The following is a 19,346-nucleotide window of genomic DNA, read 5'->3' as shown; positions in this document are numbered from 1 at the left end:
CGCCCTCGCGGCAGGAGGTCAACGATCCTCGACGAATGTCTCCCAGCTCTCTCGCTTGCTCGCTCCGAAACCCTTTTCCCCTCTTGGCTCTCTATACTTGCACTCACTTCTCGCACCTATGATTATTATTCAATACCGCGCTCTTTTAAAAATTTGCGAAACGATCTCTCCTCTCTCTCTCTCTCTATCTCTATTAATAAACGCGAAAAAATAATGGAAACGCTAAAAAAAAAATCAACAGCGGCGTGCCATAACTCAGCATCGAAATCCTATACATTCCCAAGCGCCAAAGCCGCACGGCTGCGCAGGCAAATCCTCTGCAGCGTCCGCCGCGTCGAAAATCCGCACGTATACACGATTTATGGCCGCCGTAGCGAGGATTTTAAACCAAGAAAGCGCGCGCTCTTGGCAAAACGCCGTATATATACCGCAGATGACGCCTACGCGCGCATACATATACATATATATATAATTCACACGCGGGGCTAATCGATCGTCGCGCGGTCTTTTGTCTGTTCGCTCACAAGCGCGTCTAGATTTAACCGAAAATTCACGCTGTCCCTTTACATACGCACACACACACTCACATATATGGGTGTAGAACACGTATGTATATAAGAAAGCGACATTCGGCGGTTCCGTCCGCAAAAGGATCCGCAGCGGGTGGGCGCGCAGCAGCAGCAGCAGCAGCACACACAGCATATACTTATCGATCGGGGTCGGAGGGAGCAGCCGCCGCGACGGCGCGTCGGACTCTGTGCGCGCGCGCGCTCATGTAATAACGCGAATGTATTTTTCCTTGCTTTTATGCGCGCGCGCGTGTGTGTGTGTATGTGTGTCGCTCGCGGCGGGGTATGTAGCCCTATTGTTATTTATCGCGGGCCAATTCGGCCGACTTGAAACTTATTATCTCCCGGCGCTTATGAGCTCGTCGGTGCGTGTAGTTACACATCGCGATGTACGCGAAAGCAAGGATGAGCGAGCTGTGCGAGGGGGGTGAAAAGGGGTTAATTTTTACATGTTTATATACATGTAGAACGTAATAATAGCGTATACGGACTCGTTAACGTACAGCGGCGGTACGATTGATCGGGGTATATATAGGTATGAGGATAATACAAGAGCAGAAGCGATCAATCGCTGCGAAGCTCGTAAACATAACTAATTCACGCTCGCACTTTCTTCTCGGTCCACATAACCGCAGATATCGCCGACACGGAGCAGCTTCCGTGTATGAATATCACACCCCGAGAGGACGAGAAAGAGAATAAGAGCTGCAGACGCATTCCTCTCGCGATTTATGCGCCGGCGTTCCACTTCTTTCTCTCTCTCTCTCTCTCTCTCTCTCTCTCTTGCTCGCACTTGCAGCTTCTCGCGATCGATTTCGCGGAAGAGGGTAGGGGGTGTATAGCACGGGTGCACACCCCCGGGAGAGAGAGAGAGAGAGAGAGAGAGAGAGGGCTGGCTATATCCGCCGCTTGGGTTTTCGCGAATATGTCGATGAATTTTTCAGAGGAGCAGCAGCCCGTGCTGCACATCGATGCTCTGCTCGCTCTCTCTCTCTCTCTCTCTCTCTCTCTCTCTCGCCTGTCGCTGCATATGGATGCGCCTATATCACCGCGGCGAAGAACGCATATAGCGCTACGCGATCGAGCTTTAGTCGTTAGTGGGAAATCGTGTTTGCTGTCGTCTATGCACAGCGAGCCGAGGGAATGGATTCGAAAAATCTGTCGGATTTTCTTTGTTTTTTTTTTTTTCAGAAAATCGACGCGATCTCTCTCTCTCTCTCTCCGCGCTATATAAAAGAGAGCGATTCGAACGTCGTAGAGAACGGCTTTATAGAGCTTCCTAGAAAAACGAACGCCGGCCGGCCCGACTATTTATACGGCTGTGCTACTGCTCCCGCGTCTCTATACAGTCTTCCTCCTCTCCCTCTCTTTCTCTCCTGTGCATTATACGCAAGAGCGTTACGGGATTGCTTCTCTCTCTCTCTCTCTCTCTCTCTCTCTCTCTCTGTATACGCTATACGCCGTTTTCTCTGCTGCGGCATCGACTATTTTACGAGCTGGCTTCATTTACGCGCGACTGCAGCTATTTTCCCCCGATGCTATACCTATACAGCTAATAAACGGGCATCGCTTTTTTTCCCATATCAGTTTCCTCGCGCGATGCGCGCCCGTGTATAACGCAAGCATAGAGGCTTGATTACGCGGCTCTGTGTGAATATTGCACCGCGAGTTAATTAAAATTTCAATCGAGAGACGATTTCTGAGAACTGCGCCGTCCGTGTAGAATAACTCAGAGCGACGTGACTAATGTTGTTTTCCGTGCGGTGGGATTGATACGCATTTTTCGGGGGGACGCTTCGCGCTGCAGAGCCTTCCCCCCCCCCCTCGACATGATTTACCGTGTCAGTGTGTCATCGTTACGCCGGAATCTTCCCAATAATACTAGAGAGGAGTCGATACGCGCGCGGTGCGTGAAAAGCGCTTGCGCGCGGGACTCTCTCTCTCTCAGCTCCCGGAAGAGAGAATAAAGTCGCAAAACGGATTCCCAGCTCTCTCTCTCTCTCTTCCTCTCCCCTCGAGCTGCTGCTGAGCGTTTTCTGATAAATCACCGCGATAATGTTCTAATCTTATTTGTACTGTCTCTCTCTCTCTTTCTCCCAGAGTGGTCCGCTCTGCTTTTGCCTCCCGGTCATGCGTGTCCGAGATACGACACACGAGGAAGAGTATCCGGGGTATCTTTTTAATTGGACCACCGCGTCGGTATTGAGAAACTTATTAAACGAAAGCAGCTCCGATGTAAAAAAAAAGATCCGTCTTCCCGCACGAAAAAAAAATCCTGACTCACGGTCGTTAGAATTTTTCATTTCCCATCCCGACGGCACCGCCACCGCGCCGCGTATTTAGGGCTGCCGGCGCGCCGTTATGGAAGGGCTAAAACGCCTATATCGATCGCAATAATAGCGTGTGCGCCGGCGTTATGTGTGCCCCCAGCTCTCGTCGTATAATAATTCCGTGCCAGCCTTCTCCTTCCTTCTTTTTTTAAGCCCTGTGCCTATAGCCGTGTGCGTATGTGTGACCTTCCTTGCTCCTCCGAGAGAGAGAGCTGCTTTTTTGCTCTCTCTCTCTCTCTCTCTCTCGATAGGATCGTCGAAATGCGCTTTCACGCACTTCCGGGGTGCGCGTGGCGGCGCTTTTCTTTCTCCATTTTTTCGGGATTTTTTAATCAACCGCGTAGGAATTTTTTTCCCTCTCGAGTTATCAGCAGTTCTCCACTGCTATTTTTTTTTCTTTCTTTCGAGTCTCCCGGGGTAGTTTTCGTCCTCGCGCGAGCGCAAACTCGTAATGCATATTGATTGAAGAGCCGAGCCTCCGCGCGAGCAGTCTGCAAAATTGTCGGCTGCAGTATGGAAATTTATCGGATTTGTGTTTCCATAAAATCTCATCGTCCTCGTCGTCGACGCTTGTTAGAGAGAAGGAGGATGGGGAGGAGTAAAAGCGGCTCGAAAGTTACGCGAAGACGCGTGGGTGGTGTGCGATCGCGAAATTTCATCGCTCTCTCGCCGACTAAAGTATACGCGGCAGTAGTACGAGTCCGCGTAGTTTCATCCGTTTTAACGATATTGCCGGTACAAAACTCCGGAGAGTTTCAGGCTGTACTTCATCGTCTCGAGCGGATGAAAGTAAACAATCATCGGAACAAAGGGCTGAACGAAAGAGAGAGCGAGAGATAAAAAAGCGTCGAATTCTTAATCCTCGCGAAGCTGGCGGGGAGTCCATCTCTCTCAATCGGAAGCTCGTTAGCCCCGACGGCTCTTTGCAGTCGCGGCGCGCGACCTTGGCCATTGGCGGATATGCCGAATCGGGGGAGTAGGGGACGTCAGCAGGTAGTACTACTACTACTACTGGCGCTGCTGTCTGTCTGCGCTGCCCCACCGCCGCGTGCGTTATTGATCTCTTTCTCTCTCGCGCTCGTCACACGTATACCGCGCGTACAGTCCAAGCCCCTTGAGCCGGGACACTCTTTTTCTTCTTTTTGATAATGACCCGCGCGAGGCTGCTGCTCTGATTCGACGCGATTTTTGAGGAAGCTTTCGTAATACGAACATAGCGTGCACGGTATGAACTAACGACCTCGTGACCCGCACACACACACGCGCGCGGAACTGGAAGAGCGAATTACTTTTCTTTCGTCGCATCGCGAGAAGTTCTTCTTCAATTATATCGCATGCGATAGGGCTGCACATAGACGCGTGCGCGGGGGTATATAACAGCCCGTTGTTTCTTGGGGAGATAGTTGGGACCTAGTTCTCTGTGACTGTGAATTATTAACCAACGCGGCTATTGTACTTTTAATAGATGCGGAATTGCGGCTTTGATTATGCAGCGCGGGACGGATAGAGAGAGAGAGAGACGCGGGGGATTAGTGGTAACGGGACGAGCTGGTCAGACACACTGGAAACAGTAGACGAGTTAATCAAACGAGCGATTCTCTCGGTATATAGAGCTGTACACTATATAACGCGCGCACGGCTTATGCAAGTGGAAACGGACGAGTTTGTTTGGACACGAGCTGTTTCTATACTCTGAAACAGAACGAGAGAGATTATTGCGTCATCGTCGATCTATACAGTTTCGTAACATCGCGCGATATAAAAAAGCTCGAAAGCACCAATCGACGCCAGCCCGACCTTCTCACCCGAAAACTCTTGCCTCTCCCCCCGCCAGCTATACAGAAGTTTGCACTACGTAAACACACGTACACACTTCTCAGCTCTCTGCTTCCGCGCTCTTGATTTCGCGCCGCGCTCGGAGCATATAAAACATAAAGAGCCGAGCAGCGCCGCCGGAGAAACCCGAGAGCGTCTTTTCAACAGCTGCAGTATATAGTGGCGCTACTTCTGCGATTTTAAAGAGAAAGAGAGAGAGAGAGAGAGCTGAAAGAGAATTTTTCCGGATTTTCACTCGCCGCAGAGATTTTTTCCTCTTCGTGCAAATGGAATTCAGAGAAAATTTTATTCGGGTTGTGTAACTCGAAAACGAAATTCGACCGAGTGTGTTAGAGCTCTGGCAGGATAATCAGAGGCATGGATTGAAATTCTCACGTATAGCCGAAATAGCCGATACACGCGCGCATATTGTATACAGGAGGAAAAATGCGGGGAACTCGTCCCCCTCTCGCGTCGCGCTCACCGGGTTCATAGACATTTTATTATCGACGCCACCGCCGCGGGAATTCTCTCCGGAAGAATTTTCAAGGTCCGCCTTTTGTGCGCCCGAGCTTTCGTACGTAATACCTGCTCGTAAATAATGGAGCGACTCTCGATAAAAAAAAGGAGAGAGAGAGAGAGAGATAAGGAACGGGCTGCTCTCCGCTTCTGTATTATGATTCATGGCTCGGTGGTGTAATCTCTCTCTCTCTCTCTCTCTCTCTCTCTCTCTCTCTCTCTCTCTCTCTCTCTCTCTCTCTCTGTGTATGTGTGTATAGGCACGAGTTTATCTGTATAAAGAAAATTTTCCTTACCTTCGAGTCTTCGAGGCGAAGTTGGACACGGCGAAGTTGCATCAGCAACAGGCAGCGGCTGTAAACTTCGTTATCGGGCAGGAAAGAGTCCGGGGCCCGATGTTATTGTTATGCAGACGAAGCTCGCTGTTGTGTCGTACAGGAATATCAGACGAGCTTACGCGTTATAAACTTGGCCAGCGCGCGCGCACACACACGCACACCAGAGCTTATAGTATAGAGGCGACGAAATCCGCTGACGATCTTCTTCGCCGCGCAGCTCATTTGCATCCTTCAACTCGCGTATAAATATCGATGCTACGGCGGAAAAAAACCTCGTGCACACAGGCTGTGCGTCGCGCGATAAGCGATACCTCCGAGGAGATAACCGCATGTCGGAGAGGAGAACGTTTTTTCCTTTGAGATTTCAGATTGCGCGCGCGTGCATGTTTTTAATTTCTCCTTGATTCCTAATATACACCACCGCACACACGAGAGCGGAGGGTCGCAATCCTCTGCGCACTGAAAATACTCGCACGCAGAGCAGTGAAGGGGGGGGGGAGTGAGGGAAGGAGAAAAATTTTTCTTTATCGTCGCAAAGCTTTCCCTCTTTGAGAAAGCAATAAAGCGCGTCGGGGGAAGGGAGAGACAGGGCGAGATAGAGAGTGGAATGTGTCGAGGATGGAGGACGTAGGGACTGATTTAGGGCGGATTAAGTGGGTCAGAGTAGCGAGCAGGGATCTATCTTTGAGAGAGCGGAGCGAAAGAGAGAAACAAAACTGTCCCGACGCGCGCCTCTCTCTCTCTCTCTCTCTGTGTGTGCGGGGAGAAATCGTTGATAAACGCCTCCGCCGCTCTCGACAATCGCGAATATCGACTCTCTGTATTCCGGGCGTGCGTGTCTCTCTCTCTCTCTCTCTCTCTCTCTCTCTCTCTCTCTCTCTCTCCCCTACACACATACAAACACACAGCGTCACATCGCGGAACTTTCGACCGGGGGAATACCCTGGGATTTCGAGTTTCCGCACAAAGTGCATTTGCATAACGGCGGCGGCGCGCGCAGTGCTTGCCGTCCGTCCGAATTATGCTTCCTGGACGATTAAGGGGTTCGGAGCCTCTCTGTGTGTGTATGCGCATGCGAGACGCGGGAGATATTGGATTTCCGACGACGACTTTTTTCGAGATTGTTTAGACAGATACTGTATTATATATGATTCCCTAACCGAGCGCGACTATGACTTTTCAATCTCGCTCTCTCTCTCTCTCTCTTTTGTTCGGCTTATGCAAAGCTCGTCTCGAGGATGAAACGGGGAAACTTTGAAAAGGTTTAGCGCCATTCAATTAGAATGTAATCTCGTAACGCCGCGAGAAACGTTCGAAAATACAAACTTTATACGATATTCGAGTGAGCGCGTGTGGTGCCTACGCTAAACTCCTTTTTTCGAGCTGTCTCTGTACAGAATAGAGAGAAGATACCCCGCGGCGTCAAGGGGTAATTTATGCCGCGGCAACGATCTCTCACTATGCAAATTCCGACGAAGTAGCTCCTCGTCGATTCAATCGCTCCGTTCGAGAGAGAGAGAAAGAGCTCCGTTATATAGTGTTATTAGAGGAAATATACGCGCTCGAATTTATTTACCCCGATACGCTGTTATATACATCTTCTTCTTTTTTTGCCGCCGATGAAAAATCAATAAAACTGAAATTTCTAAAGACGTGTACAGCTGTCTGAAAAGAGCGAAATACGATTTTTCGGAATGAAATTCCGAAAGAGTAGCCTTTGACCAATCAGAGTCGTTGCTCTCGTTAGCTCTGGAGCTGCTACGGATACCGGACTTTTCTCTTTCCTTGATTTCGTTTCATTCGACGAGCGCGCGCGCGCGCCCGCGCAACTTCGCTAATCTTTCCGAACTCGAGCGACGAGCCAACGGAAATAATTTTCTCCCTCGCGAGTTTGTATTTCTCTAGTTTTCCGAAATAAATCTTTTAAAGCATGTACCTATCTACATGGCGCGTACACGCGGAGATGGAGAAACTCCGCGCGATATTTCGGTGGCGCCAACTTTCCTCGCGTCCTTGTATATACGTATAAGCATCGATCGATGCTTTACATGCACGTCTAGTGCTGTAACACACGTGAAGAGTCGAAGGAAAAATTCAACTTTCGAAATGGGCGAATCCATTACGCTCTCACGTAGCGGCTGTAGAGTACGGCAGTAAACTGAATAATCTTATTCTCGCGCAACGGCGAACGTGGAAACAATGCCGAAGTGTCAGAGAACAGCACACACCATGGAACAGACAGAGGCGCGCACGTACTGTACTTACACTGCTAATGAAAAAAGGAGAGCGAGAGCGAGAGAGGATCGTGATTAAAAGTTATACACACACCGGAGCCCCTTTTCAAAGCACTGCGACGAGGCTCGTTATTATAAGCTTTCCTATATGTAGGCTAATTATCGGCATACATTACACCGCGCGGAATCAAAGCTCGTATGTATCCGCGCGCGAGGGCAATTTTTAATCTCGATCTATACCACCGGCCAACTAATCCCGCACTCGAAAAAGCCCCGGCAATAAAAACTTAATCTCGCGCGCCGATGATATCGCACCTGTACCCGCCGTAACAGGTTTTTATCGATTAACCACGCACACACGTACACTCCTTGGAATTTTCACTGCAGAGAGTGACCGAAATGCCTCTGCGTCACGAACGGGAAGTACACTTGTAATAATAACGATTTTTCGAAGTTGCAGCCGGCTGCCAAATGGCGTTTTTAAATTTTTCTTGCTGTTATTATGTGTACCGCGCGCGATCTAAAGCACTGACACCCTTTTGAAACATCGGCTTTTCTGGAAAAAAACTCGCGGGGAAAAATCGATGCGAAAAGTGGATCAGAGAGCGTGTATAGGGGATATAGAAGAAGAGAGAGAGAAAAACGAGGCTCGAATTAAAAGCGCGTATCGTCGGAATTTCCCTCTCTCTCTCTCTCTCTCGGCTCTGAATCACGGAATTTCCCGCCAACCGCGAGACTTATAACACAGTGACTAATGCGCGCCTCGTATGCCGCTGGAAGAAGTGAATTCGTTTCCCCCCTCTCTCTCTCTCTCTCTCTCTCTCTACATATACATAGTCCTGCGGGACCTATTTCCGGCTATTTATAACGGCCCGCCGGCCGAAATTCTCGGGAAACTTCTTCGCCGCACGACGATTTGTCTCTCGCGTGAACTATGACGAACGGCCGTCCGATTTTTCTCTCGTTCGCCGAGAAATCCGGGGAGAGAGAGTCTTGACCGAGCTGAACTTTCGAGCAAGCTTTTTCCTTTTTCCACCGAAACTCAGCCAATAAGCGGCGATATGAGGAGCCGCAGGTATATGAGTGAGCAATTTGTATTCTGCTCTGGAATGGAATTAAAAAGCAGGCGATGATTGCCGTTCCCCCTTCTCTCGAGTTTATGTACTCGAGAGAAAGAGCTTGCAGCGCAGGTGAACCCGGGAAATTCAAATGGCCGGCTGTATTCAATCTAGCCGCGGCGTTTACGGCACCTTTCCAGTCGTAAATCTCTCGGCGCGAGATAAGCCTTTACTGCCTCATCCTCGCGCGCGTAAAGCTCCAAAAATTAAACGCACTTCCTTATCGAGCAAATTTTCACGAAACTGCTCGATCTTCTCTGGTTATAACTCTCGGACAGCTGCATACGAGTGTACAGCTATATGCGAAAGCTTTATCGGCGCTTCGACAACTTTGGCGTAGCTCAAGGACACATGCACTGGGAGAAAAAGTTTTTAGGGGAGAGCAGTGCTTCGAGCGTCGTCGCGGGCAATTAATTCCCACCATTGTTTCGCTAATTAATCCTCTTAGTTCCGCGGCTATTAAAAGACTAATCTCCCTCGGCGGTGGTTTCAGCTTTCTCTCTCTCTCTCCTAGGTTCTCATTTTATTTCGCAAGCTCATCCGAAAATCATCTCGCCTCTCGATATCCGTCGGAGTTTTTCCACTCAACACCAACGCACGCACAGTTCTCGCTTGGCGAGCGCGTAATTAATGCAGGACACATTTCGCAGCCGACAATTCTGTCAGCCGCATGTTCCATAAATATTCATAGCGAATGACCTTTGGAGCTTGACGCTGTACACGCTCGCGCGCAGCAGCAGCAGCAGCAGCAGCTCGCCGAGATTTCCCCGGCTTTGCAAGCTCGACGAGCTCTATCGGTTATTTATTGAAATTCAATAATTCCTCCTGCAGTCCCTAGCTCCCGGTCTTTTTAATCGTTCGCTTTGTGTGCAATCAATAATTCACGCGGCGCCGAGTTGAATATCGCGCGAAAAAGAGCCGAGCAACCGGTAAATAGAATCGTGGAAGCTCTCGAGAGGAGAATTAACCTTATTCAGCGAATCAGTAAACTCGACGGCGGATAGCAGACGCTTTAATAAGCCGCGTCGACGTCTCCGCGCAGCTGCCGGGACTCGATTTAAGGCATCCGCACGGCGGCGCCTCGAGGCAGCTCGCCTGGAATTGATCTCCGGCTATGCTGCATCGCGGCGCAATAACTTTCCGACTCTCGCACACGCGTGTGCTTGTAAAAAAGAGGCGAAAATCCAGCGGTACATCCCCTTTCAATTTGAGCTTGTCGCGTTGAATCTCTATAGCCGTTGCAACACACACGTGTACAGCGAGTCATATAGCTGCTATATCTGTAGGATGCCGAGTCTCTTTCTCGGGGGACGCGTCCAATAATGCGACAGCTCTGCGGACGCGTCGCCAGCAGCATATAGTGGCATCGCTGTGTATAACCTCACGCTCGAATCGCTTTTCCGACTCGTGACGCGAGCGCGAGCTTTTATGTGGATAGCTGAATTTTATGTATGCGAGAGATATATAACGTATGGTTATGGAGAAAGTCTGCGCACTGGCGCCGAGAGATATATACGTCTGGGGAAACACGTATAAGATTGAATTTGTCGATTGGCCGAAGTTGATTGGATATACATACACGGCGCGAAGAGACGTTTCCCCTCGAGTAAGCCCGTCGTTCTCGCGGCTAATTGTCCGTCGATAAAGGACGATAAAAAAACAAGAGTGAGACACTAGTAGTCGATAAAACGACGTAGCGCATCGACGAGTCGCTCTCGGTTAGCCGCACTGCGCGCGCGACTTTTTCACAGCAGATTAAACGCCGCCAGCCAGGCACTCTCGCGCAGGCCAGCTGTGTAAAAAGTCCGGGAAAAGAAGAGCAACAACACGGCCGAGCGAGAGAATCGAGCCGCAAAAAAGCAAAGAAGAGCAGCCCCGAGAGAGCAGCATCGGTGCGTCCAATTCCTAACGAATAAAAGCGGCGTCCCCTCGTATATACCTCCACACAAAGCCAGCGAAAAAAAGAAAGCGTGTATATAGTCGACGGAAGCAGCGGTAGCGATCGATCGAGGAATCCTCCGGCAAACAAGAAGAAGTAGAAGAGAGAAAAAATACAAGGAGAGACACGACGAGAAACATCACTATACTCGCTCGATTTGTCCCGTCTCGGGTGTGTGTATGTGTGTGTGTGTATAGCATCGCATCCTTCGGGAGGATGATTTCGGGGAGTTAACGGCACGAGAGAAATTGGGATGAGTCACGCAAACTGTCCGTCTCTCTCTCTCTCTCTCTCTCTCACCCTCGTTCCAACTATCTATCGCGCGGGCACAATAGAGAAGAGGATGTATCAGCCCCACGGATCAGAGAAATGACGTAAGAAGCGGCAGCAGTAGTAGTAGCCAGGCCGCCGCCGCCGGCTGACTATACGCGGCTGCTACTACTGCTGCCCAATTCCACTTTAGCATCGTCACTTCCGAGAAGAAGAAGAAGAAGAAGACGAGGAAGGGAGGGGGAGATAGAGGCGGTCGTCGTCTCTTTTTATTGCTTTTTCACTTTTGCCAAATGAAAGGGCCCTCTCTCTCTCTCTCTCTCTCTCTGCCGCCATTGGCCAAATTGCCAGATATGCTCGAGTGGAGGGCAGCTCGTCTCTCTCTCTCTCTCTCTCTCTCCCGGCTCCGTGTGGAGTATTACTAAACGAGGACGACGACGACGAGGCTGAATATGAGCGAGGGAATTCGAGCGTTATGTGCTTCTTCCTCTTCCTCGTTTTATTGGATATCTTTCGATGTGATTTATTTATTTATTTGTTTACTCATCTCCACTGCGCTGAATCACTCGCAAGGCTGATCGCCCTCGTCGCCGAGAAAGAGAAGAAGCTTCGGTGGAAATTTCAGCCGCTTACATCCCGCGGTATAAGCAGAAAATTTCAGCAGCGCTTGCTAACGCTCTCGACGAGTCTTTGATGAGAGAGAGAGAGAGAGAGAGAGAGAGAGAGAGAGAGAGAGAAAGAGGAAGAATCAGCGCTAGCGAGCTTCGAGTGCAATAAGCCGTGCGCGCGCGTCGCTGTTGACCCAGTTCGATACTTTCGAGCTCGTTCACCCACACGTTTATCGCGTCGGCGGCCCCCTTTTTCTCCTCTCTTAATTCCCCCCCGATGTATCGCGCCGCAATGGCTCGATCTGCTCTCTATGCGCTATACAGCCTGTGTGTACTACGACGTGTGCCATGGAGAATCACGATCGCGTCGAGTTGAGTTTTCGGCGCGAAATATGGGTCGGCACTCTTTCGAGTCATGTTTAGCGAGGCCGAATTCGCGGTCGCCGCCGCCGCCGCCGCCGCGGCGAGGAGGGAAAATTGATGAACTGACTCGTGCGCGCTCGCCCCAGAGCAGTGTGTGTATAGGAGAGAACAAATACGGGGAACAAACGCACAGCCGTTAATCGTCGCGAGCTTTTTTCTCCTCGACATTTCAAAAATCCATATATGGTACGTGCGTACGCGGAAATTCGTCGTCCCTCTCTCCGCTCGTGTGTGTAGAATTCAGAAACATCTCTGCAGCTTGCTTCGAAAAATTTATTTTTTCATACAACGTACGCGCTTAAAATAATAACGGCCACTTAACCTCGCCGAATTCTCTCTAAATTTTCCCGCGCGAAATTCAAACGCAATTATTCCACGGCGTGGGGAAACTTGATAAAGTTCGCGAGCTGGTTTAAATCGGCGCGTGCGTACGTGTGTGTGTGTGTGTGTGTGTGTGTGTTCAAAAGAAGTCTCTCTCTCTCTCTCAGTCGCGCATGAAAAAGCAGCGGCAGCGCGTAATGCAATTACTCCGACTGCTCGCGACGGCACAATGTTTGCTCCGCTGAACAGCAAACTCCGCGGCTCGAGTTTTGAAAATTGCGATAATCCCTTTCCTCCGTGTATACATATACATGTATATCGTAAACACGCAGAGTGGAACTGGTTCTCTCATCATCGTCGTCGTCGTCGTCGTCGATGATGGAGCGTATATAGTGTGTGCGTGCAGATAAGCCGATTACCGCGTGTAGGGCTTCGCGGCTCTCCCCTTTCTCTCTCTCTCTCTATCTCTCTCGCGACGAGACGCGATACAATAACGGTTTATCGATTAGACGTGTAACAAAATCCATCGAATTTTTTTCGCGAAAAATCAGATATAGGCATAGCTCAAAAAAATTCATCCAGAGCCACACACACACACACACACACACGCTATACATATATATTAGTCGAGACTTGTTCCGTAAGTTTGGCGGCGATCAAACAAAACAACGGCTGATAGTCATCGATCACGCGCAGCAGCAGCAGCAGCCTCTTGTCCTTCCTCGCGAGAGTCTCCGGAGAGAGAGAGAGAGAGAATTGCAACTCTTCGCTCGATTTATCACGGCTATCTTGGCTCGCGCGAAGGAAGATTTTTCGGGTCATTTTTTACATCCACGCGTCTGACGAAGGATAAAAGTTGAATTTTTAATCCGCGGAAACTCGCGGCTGTTCCTTCGTGCCACTCCAGGCTAATTCGACTTTGATGCACAGCGAGATACGAGAGCCTTGTATAAAAAGAGCTGCGGCTCAGTCTACGCCGTCGTCTACTATATTTTCCCCGCGCAAATAAGGCGAGAGAATTCAAATCTCTTTCGCAGAAGGAAAAATTGATTAGCCAGGCGAGAGAGGAGGCAGTAGCGACATTAAAGCGCTTTTGGCAGCGATGCCAAGTAGCTTTGTAATCCGGAAAATTTTTTACGGCCAGCTTGCGATCCATCTCGAAACTTTAAAAAAAGCTCGACTATATGCAGGTGCAGATGTACAAGGCATTAGCAGCCGAGCTAATTAAGCTCGTTACGAAAATTAAACTCGGTACACACACGGCCGGTAATGAATAGCAGCTTTCGCTATATATCCTCTTTTTTCTTGGGGCGCGCAAGCGAGAGAGACATTAGAAGCGTCTGAAAAAGAGGATTGAAAAAGTCGGAGGTCGTCTCTCTCGCGGAGAGCTTTTATCGCTCTCGAGCGCGTTAAAAGCTCCGCGCGCACCTTCATCTCGAGGAGGAGGATCCCGCGCGCTGGTCCCCGGATAATTCCCGGGAGGAGGTTATACAGCCCTCTCTCTCTCTCTCTCTCCGCAGAACCGCGACAGGATCACTAATAAAGCGCTGCGCGCCGAAAAGAGTCGGGGAATATTAAGCTCCGTGTGTGTGTGTGTGTGTATCGCGTATCGCCGCGAGTCGAGAGACAAAGGAACGAGGTCGAGTCGCAGGTATTACCGGCTCTAATTATATACTCCGCGATCGAGCAATTCGTGTATGATCTGAAAAACAAAAAATGAACAACGAGTCACTCGACCCCCTGACCGCAGCCGCGTCGGTTCAACAACAATTAGCCTCGGAATGACGCCGCTTACATCGACTCTACCACGTACAACACATGTTATACGCGCCCGCGAGTATAGGGCATTTCAGATCGTTCATTCATGAGCGCGGCGCAGAGCTATACTGCGTGGGCGTGTAAACGCGCGCGTCGGCGGTCTATAGCTCTGACGTAGAGTCTCTCTCGCTCGCTCGCGGTCACCATATGCGTCGCCGATTAAAGAGGGAGAATCAATTTCGTCCGAGAGTTTAACGCTGCGCCCTTTAGCGTGGGCTGCTGCTCTCCAGCGCGTATATAACCGAGCGTGTATACTCCGGTTACACGCGCGTGTAAACGACGCTGCGCGAAGAGGCCTTTCAAAGGCTTTCCCGATGGATCGTAGTGTAAGAGAGTGAGAGCGAACGGGATCATTAGTGGCGTTTCCGACATGCAAACAGTGAGAGAGAGAGAGAGAAAGAGAGACGTTGTCTACTGCAGTTTCGCGGTCGACCCGCGAATCGCCGTCTTATAACAGATTGCGCTCCGTCCGTTTATAACGTCTCTTTCTCTGCTTCCACGATCACTACAAAAGTTCGGATTTGCAAGTCGAGAGAAGCTCTCTCGCGCTTTACGGCCTCGATAACGTTATACTCCCTCACTATTTTTACGCGCAGCCTCGTCCTTTTCTCCTTCACGAGCGGCTATTTCATAAAGCGCGCCCAGCTTCTTATACGACTACTGCGCCCGATGTAATAATATACGCCCCCGCGCGTCTCCGCGGACGTAAAGTAGTTACGCTCGGCGTACGGTCGGCCCCGGTGACGACGCGATGACGCGCTTTTCTTTTTCATCGCCGTAGCTCGTCTGCGCGCGTGACTCAGACGTGGGTTTGCGGGTGAATTTCGATGCGAGAGCGAGCTGCTGCGCCTTTCAGCCGAGGGAAAAATAAGCGAGATTAAAAAAAAAGAAAGGAGGAACGACGAGTATGTAATTTCCAAGCGCGACTCGACGACGTCAATGACCCACTGAAGCAGGTCTCTTTATGCAAAAAGTGAAGGGTAGAGTAGCGCAGGGCGACTCTGCTGCTGTGTTGTACACGGCTATCTTTCGGCTATTTTGCACGGAGAACTTTTCTCGCGCGAGATACCCTGTGCTGCTGGGGGAGATATTCAAAGCTGAAGTGCGAGAGAGAGAGAGAGAGAGAGAGAGAGAGAGAGAGAGAGAGAGAGTTCAGTGGGTGGAAAATACTCTCGAGAGGAGATATGCCGGACGAGTTACTTATTTATATACTTTTACGCTTCGGAGTTTGAGTGTTTTTTTGGATTAAAAAAGAGAGAGGGATGAGAGTCTTTGGATACGTCTTTTGTGTCCAATTGTTTTTACAGCGGTATTCGCAGACGTGGAAATATAGGTCAGCGCGCTATGTATAGTCTTTTCGGGGGCTTCAAGTGCGGAGACGCTTTTCTTAGACTTATACTTTAGCGACTCGTTGCGCTGGCGGTAATCTTCGGAATTTATAAATTTTTTTTGTCCTGAAATACGCACAACTTTCCAATCTCTTCGTGCCTCGCGAGGCTATTTTTATTTTCCAGTCCCGACTTATGCCAGTAGCGCATTATATCTCGGCGCCGAATGCATCTCAGTCACGTAAGCCCCTAAGGATCCCCCGCACATGTACAGAGCACGGAAAAAAGCTCCTTTTGCCTCCCCCGATATAATTACCTGTTGCACCGAAAAGGCGCGATGGAAATATAGACTTGCACGGAGTCGCCGTATACTTAGCATAACTCGTGACAAGAGAGAGAGAGAGAGAGAGAGAGAGCAGCATCGATTATTTAATAGGCACTTTTCCGTAACGACCCTACACACACGTACACGTACGCGAGTCTCTACTCCGTACACACAGCTGTATATACGTGGACTTGTAATCAGTGAGACGAGCTCCATCACGTTCCACTAGCTTTTTTCGTCTCGGGCTTTGTAGCAGCGCCTACGTACCTGTTTTTCGTTTTGAAGTTGAGACGCTTTTTTAACGAGCGTTTATTACAAAATGAGTTTCGCCGAGTCTTGTTGTGTGCTAAAGCGTCGCTCGTTTTTTTCTCTGTTGCAGAAGTCAAAATGGAGCTGGAGGACTTGATGGCCGACATCAAGAGAACTGCTAATAAAGTCAGAGCCAAGTTAAAGTGTAAGCTTCCTTTTTTCGCTTTATGTTTTTCCATGTTGCGTCGAAATTTATCGTATTGTGCTTTCCAGTGATAGAGCAAAATATCGAGGCGGAGGAGCAAACGGGCAAATCGTCGGCGGACTTGAGGATACGCAAAACTCAGCACTCGACGTTATCCAGAAAATTCGTCGAGGTAATGACGGAGTACAATCGGACACAAACCGATTACAGGGAACGATGTAAGGGCAGGATACAACGACAGCTGGAAATCAGTGAGTAGAACGAATCATAATCATAATTAAATTATAGATACGGATATGATGTAAATTCGAAAACTCTCACTCGCAGCGGGTAGAACGACAACCAACGAGGAGCTCGAGGAGATGCTTGAACAGGGCAATCCGGCGGTCTTCACGCAGGGAGTGAGTATCCTCGGCTTTTTACGATGAAAGTGTAGAGAGCGAGCAAAAAGCGAGCGACAAGCGCGGAATCGCTAAATTAACAATTTACTCCGCTTGGAGCCCGGCCAACCGTTCGTCCGATTTTCCAGATACGTACCTATACAGTAAAATACACGCCATTATAATCGACTCGATTCTACTGCTACTGTGTGTGTGTGTGTGTATATATTATATTATACACCGGTTCATTTTTTGTCTCGCCGAAGAATGTAATGTCGGCGCTTATTACTTTTTAATGAACTCGAGTATAGAGTCTCTTCTCCCGCGATCTTTTCTCTCCGTGCGCGTAATGTCCAATCGGATTATATTACTGCCTGGGCAATCTGATTGGCGTGTACGGCTAAGGGGCCATTTTTTTTTTAATTTTTTTTTTATTGGGAGAGCACGAGGAGAGCTTTGCTCCGTATTGATTGGATTTATCGTTGCAGATTATTATGGAAACGCAACAAGCCAAACAAACTCTAGCGGATATCGAAGCGCGCCACGCTGACATCATAAAATTAGAAAACTCTATTAGGGAACTCCATGACATGTTTATGGACATGGCCATGCTGGTAGAAAGTCAGGTAAACTACCATTTCATCTTAATTATTTTTATTCTCATTTTTGATATCAATGATATGTATTCTTGTACTGTTTAAGGGGGTTGTACCTCGATAAATTTTTTTTTTAATTTCGACAGATTAGCTTTGAAATCACTGTACGACCTCCTTGAATTAAGTGAAAAATGTGATCTTATAGCATTCATTTAAGAGATTTTGTTTGGACTTAAGTTGGATTAATCAGTATTATTTTCAGCTTACCAATTGCAACGAGTCAGATTTATTTTTTCCAAATGAATAACTATATTGTTCCTGTGACGTTGCAATTGGTACACATACATAATATAAACACACACACACACATATATATATATATGTGTGTGTGTGTGTGTGTGTGTGCCCCCATATGACCCAGAGTGGCTTGCAAGAATAAAAATACATTTTGACTTGAGTGATACGAAATTTCTGTAAATAACGATACATAAAAAAAATAAAGCCGACAAAAACGAACAGTGGGCGCGGCAAATTCTTTCGGATGGTAACATTGGTATTATATTACTAAAATTTTCCAAATTAATCAAAATTTTCGATAACACTTCTCTTTTAGCAACTCACAAGCCTACTCAAACTCTGACTTTCACTAATCAATAACAGTGGGCGTACAATAACTCAATAATAACTAAAGTGAACCATCGTCTGGCGATGTTTTACTTCGTACCATTAATTTTATGTCATACAAGGCTTAGACCCCCTCCAAGTTTCCTATACACGCCTACGTTCGCATAAAGAATCGTGGCTTTGCAACCGCGAGGCTGTAAATAATCGGGCTTAATGAAACTCAACTGTAGAGAGAGAGAGAGAGAGAGAGAGAGAGAGAGAGAGAGAGAGAGAGAGAGAGAGAGAGAGAGAGAGAGAGAGAGAGAGAGAGAGAGAGAGAGAGAAAAGAAAGGAACTTGGAGGGCGGGAGAAGCCAGTACTATAAACTCTTATCTGAAAAGCATCCCTGTACACAAACACACAAACTAACTTGCTGGCTTGGCTTTCCTGTCCGTTGCGGCCTCTTCTTCTGGTATTCTCGGGATCTGTTCTACTACTACTTCTACTACCACTACTTCTACGCTGCGCCGGCTGTTGTCGTGGTATAGGGCGAGATGATAGATCGCATAGAGTATCACGTGGAGCACGCGGTCGACTACGTGCAGACAGCCACGCAGGACACCAAAAAAGCACTCAAGTATCAAAGCAAAGCCCGACGGGTGAGTCCTCCCCATATGTTATGCGAAAACATGTCACATTCCTTCGCGTCTAATTGGTCACGTTTTTTGTTTTTCCTCTAAACGTCCTAAACGTCCCCCTTTTCCTCCTCTCCACTACTTACACCCTGCCAACCCTCAACCCGCGTCCCTTCTTTACTCTTCCACCCCTTTTATTTGTTTGTTGCTTCTTCTTCGTTGTGTGCGTGTGTGTGGTTGCGTTACTCTCTATATTTAACACCTCATCGACACCGTCATCGTCTTCATCGTCATGCTCATCATCATCATCATCATCATCATTATCTACGTCTCATCGTCATCGTGGTATCTCATTTGACAAATTGTATTATTTCGTTCGAACCATCAATGAACTTGACTCGAAAAAAAATCGTTTACTGCACTGTCGCTGTAATTGTTATTTATTTATTTTTTTCTTCTCCTGAAACGAACGACGTGTACATGATTTTTTTTCCTGTTCATTCTCTTGACTAATCTAACGAACTGGTATTATTTATATATATCTAACAAACGAAAAATAACTGGGTGTAACGATTGTGCCTCTGTCCACTGCTGCTCTGTCTATATACTTGTATATCTGGTGATTGGCCTACTAAAACAATCAAATTAATAATTATTAACAACGCTCTTTATTGTATTATCTACTACATTGGTGTGTGTGTGTGTGTGTTATACTGTGCGTAT

General features: G+C 48.4%; 1 protein-coding gene across 6 annotated transcripts in view; it reads left to right on the top strand.

The window, feature by feature from the left end:
• Nucleotides 1-19,346, top strand: part of LOC100121257 (syntaxin-1A) — a 47,345-nt gene that overhangs the window by 12,446 nt on the left and 15,553 nt on the right. For 4 of the 6 annotated variants that reach the window (XR_004344751.1, XR_004344750.1, XM_008205347.4 and 1 more), the window contains exons 4-8: nucleotides 16,335-16,409; nucleotides 16,478-16,660; nucleotides 16,737-16,810; nucleotides 17,278-17,415; nucleotides 18,537-18,647. Coding sequence is in view for 2 of the 6 variants with exons in the window: in XM_008205347.4 (XP_008203569.1) it covers nucleotides 16,335-16,409; nucleotides 16,478-16,660; nucleotides 16,737-16,810; nucleotides 17,278-17,415; nucleotides 18,537-18,647 (581 nt within the window). In the remaining 4 variants the exon portion in view is untranslated. The remainder of the gene's footprint in view (nucleotides 1-16,334; nucleotides 16,410-16,477; nucleotides 16,661-16,736; nucleotides 16,811-17,277; nucleotides 17,416-18,536; nucleotides 18,648-19,346) is intronic. The other 2 variants (XR_004344753.1, XR_004344752.1) reach the window with 1 other exon arrangement.

Source organism: Nasonia vitripennis, chromosome 3, assembly GCF_009193385.2.
Source record: "Nasonia vitripennis strain AsymCx chromosome 3, Nvit_psr_1.1, whole genome shotgun sequence".
NCBI lineage: Eukaryota > Metazoa > Arthropoda > Insecta > Hymenoptera > Pteromalidae > Nasonia > Nasonia vitripennis.
Note: the sequence above shows the minus strand (reverse complement) of the source record. Positions and strands in the feature narration are given on the sequence as shown.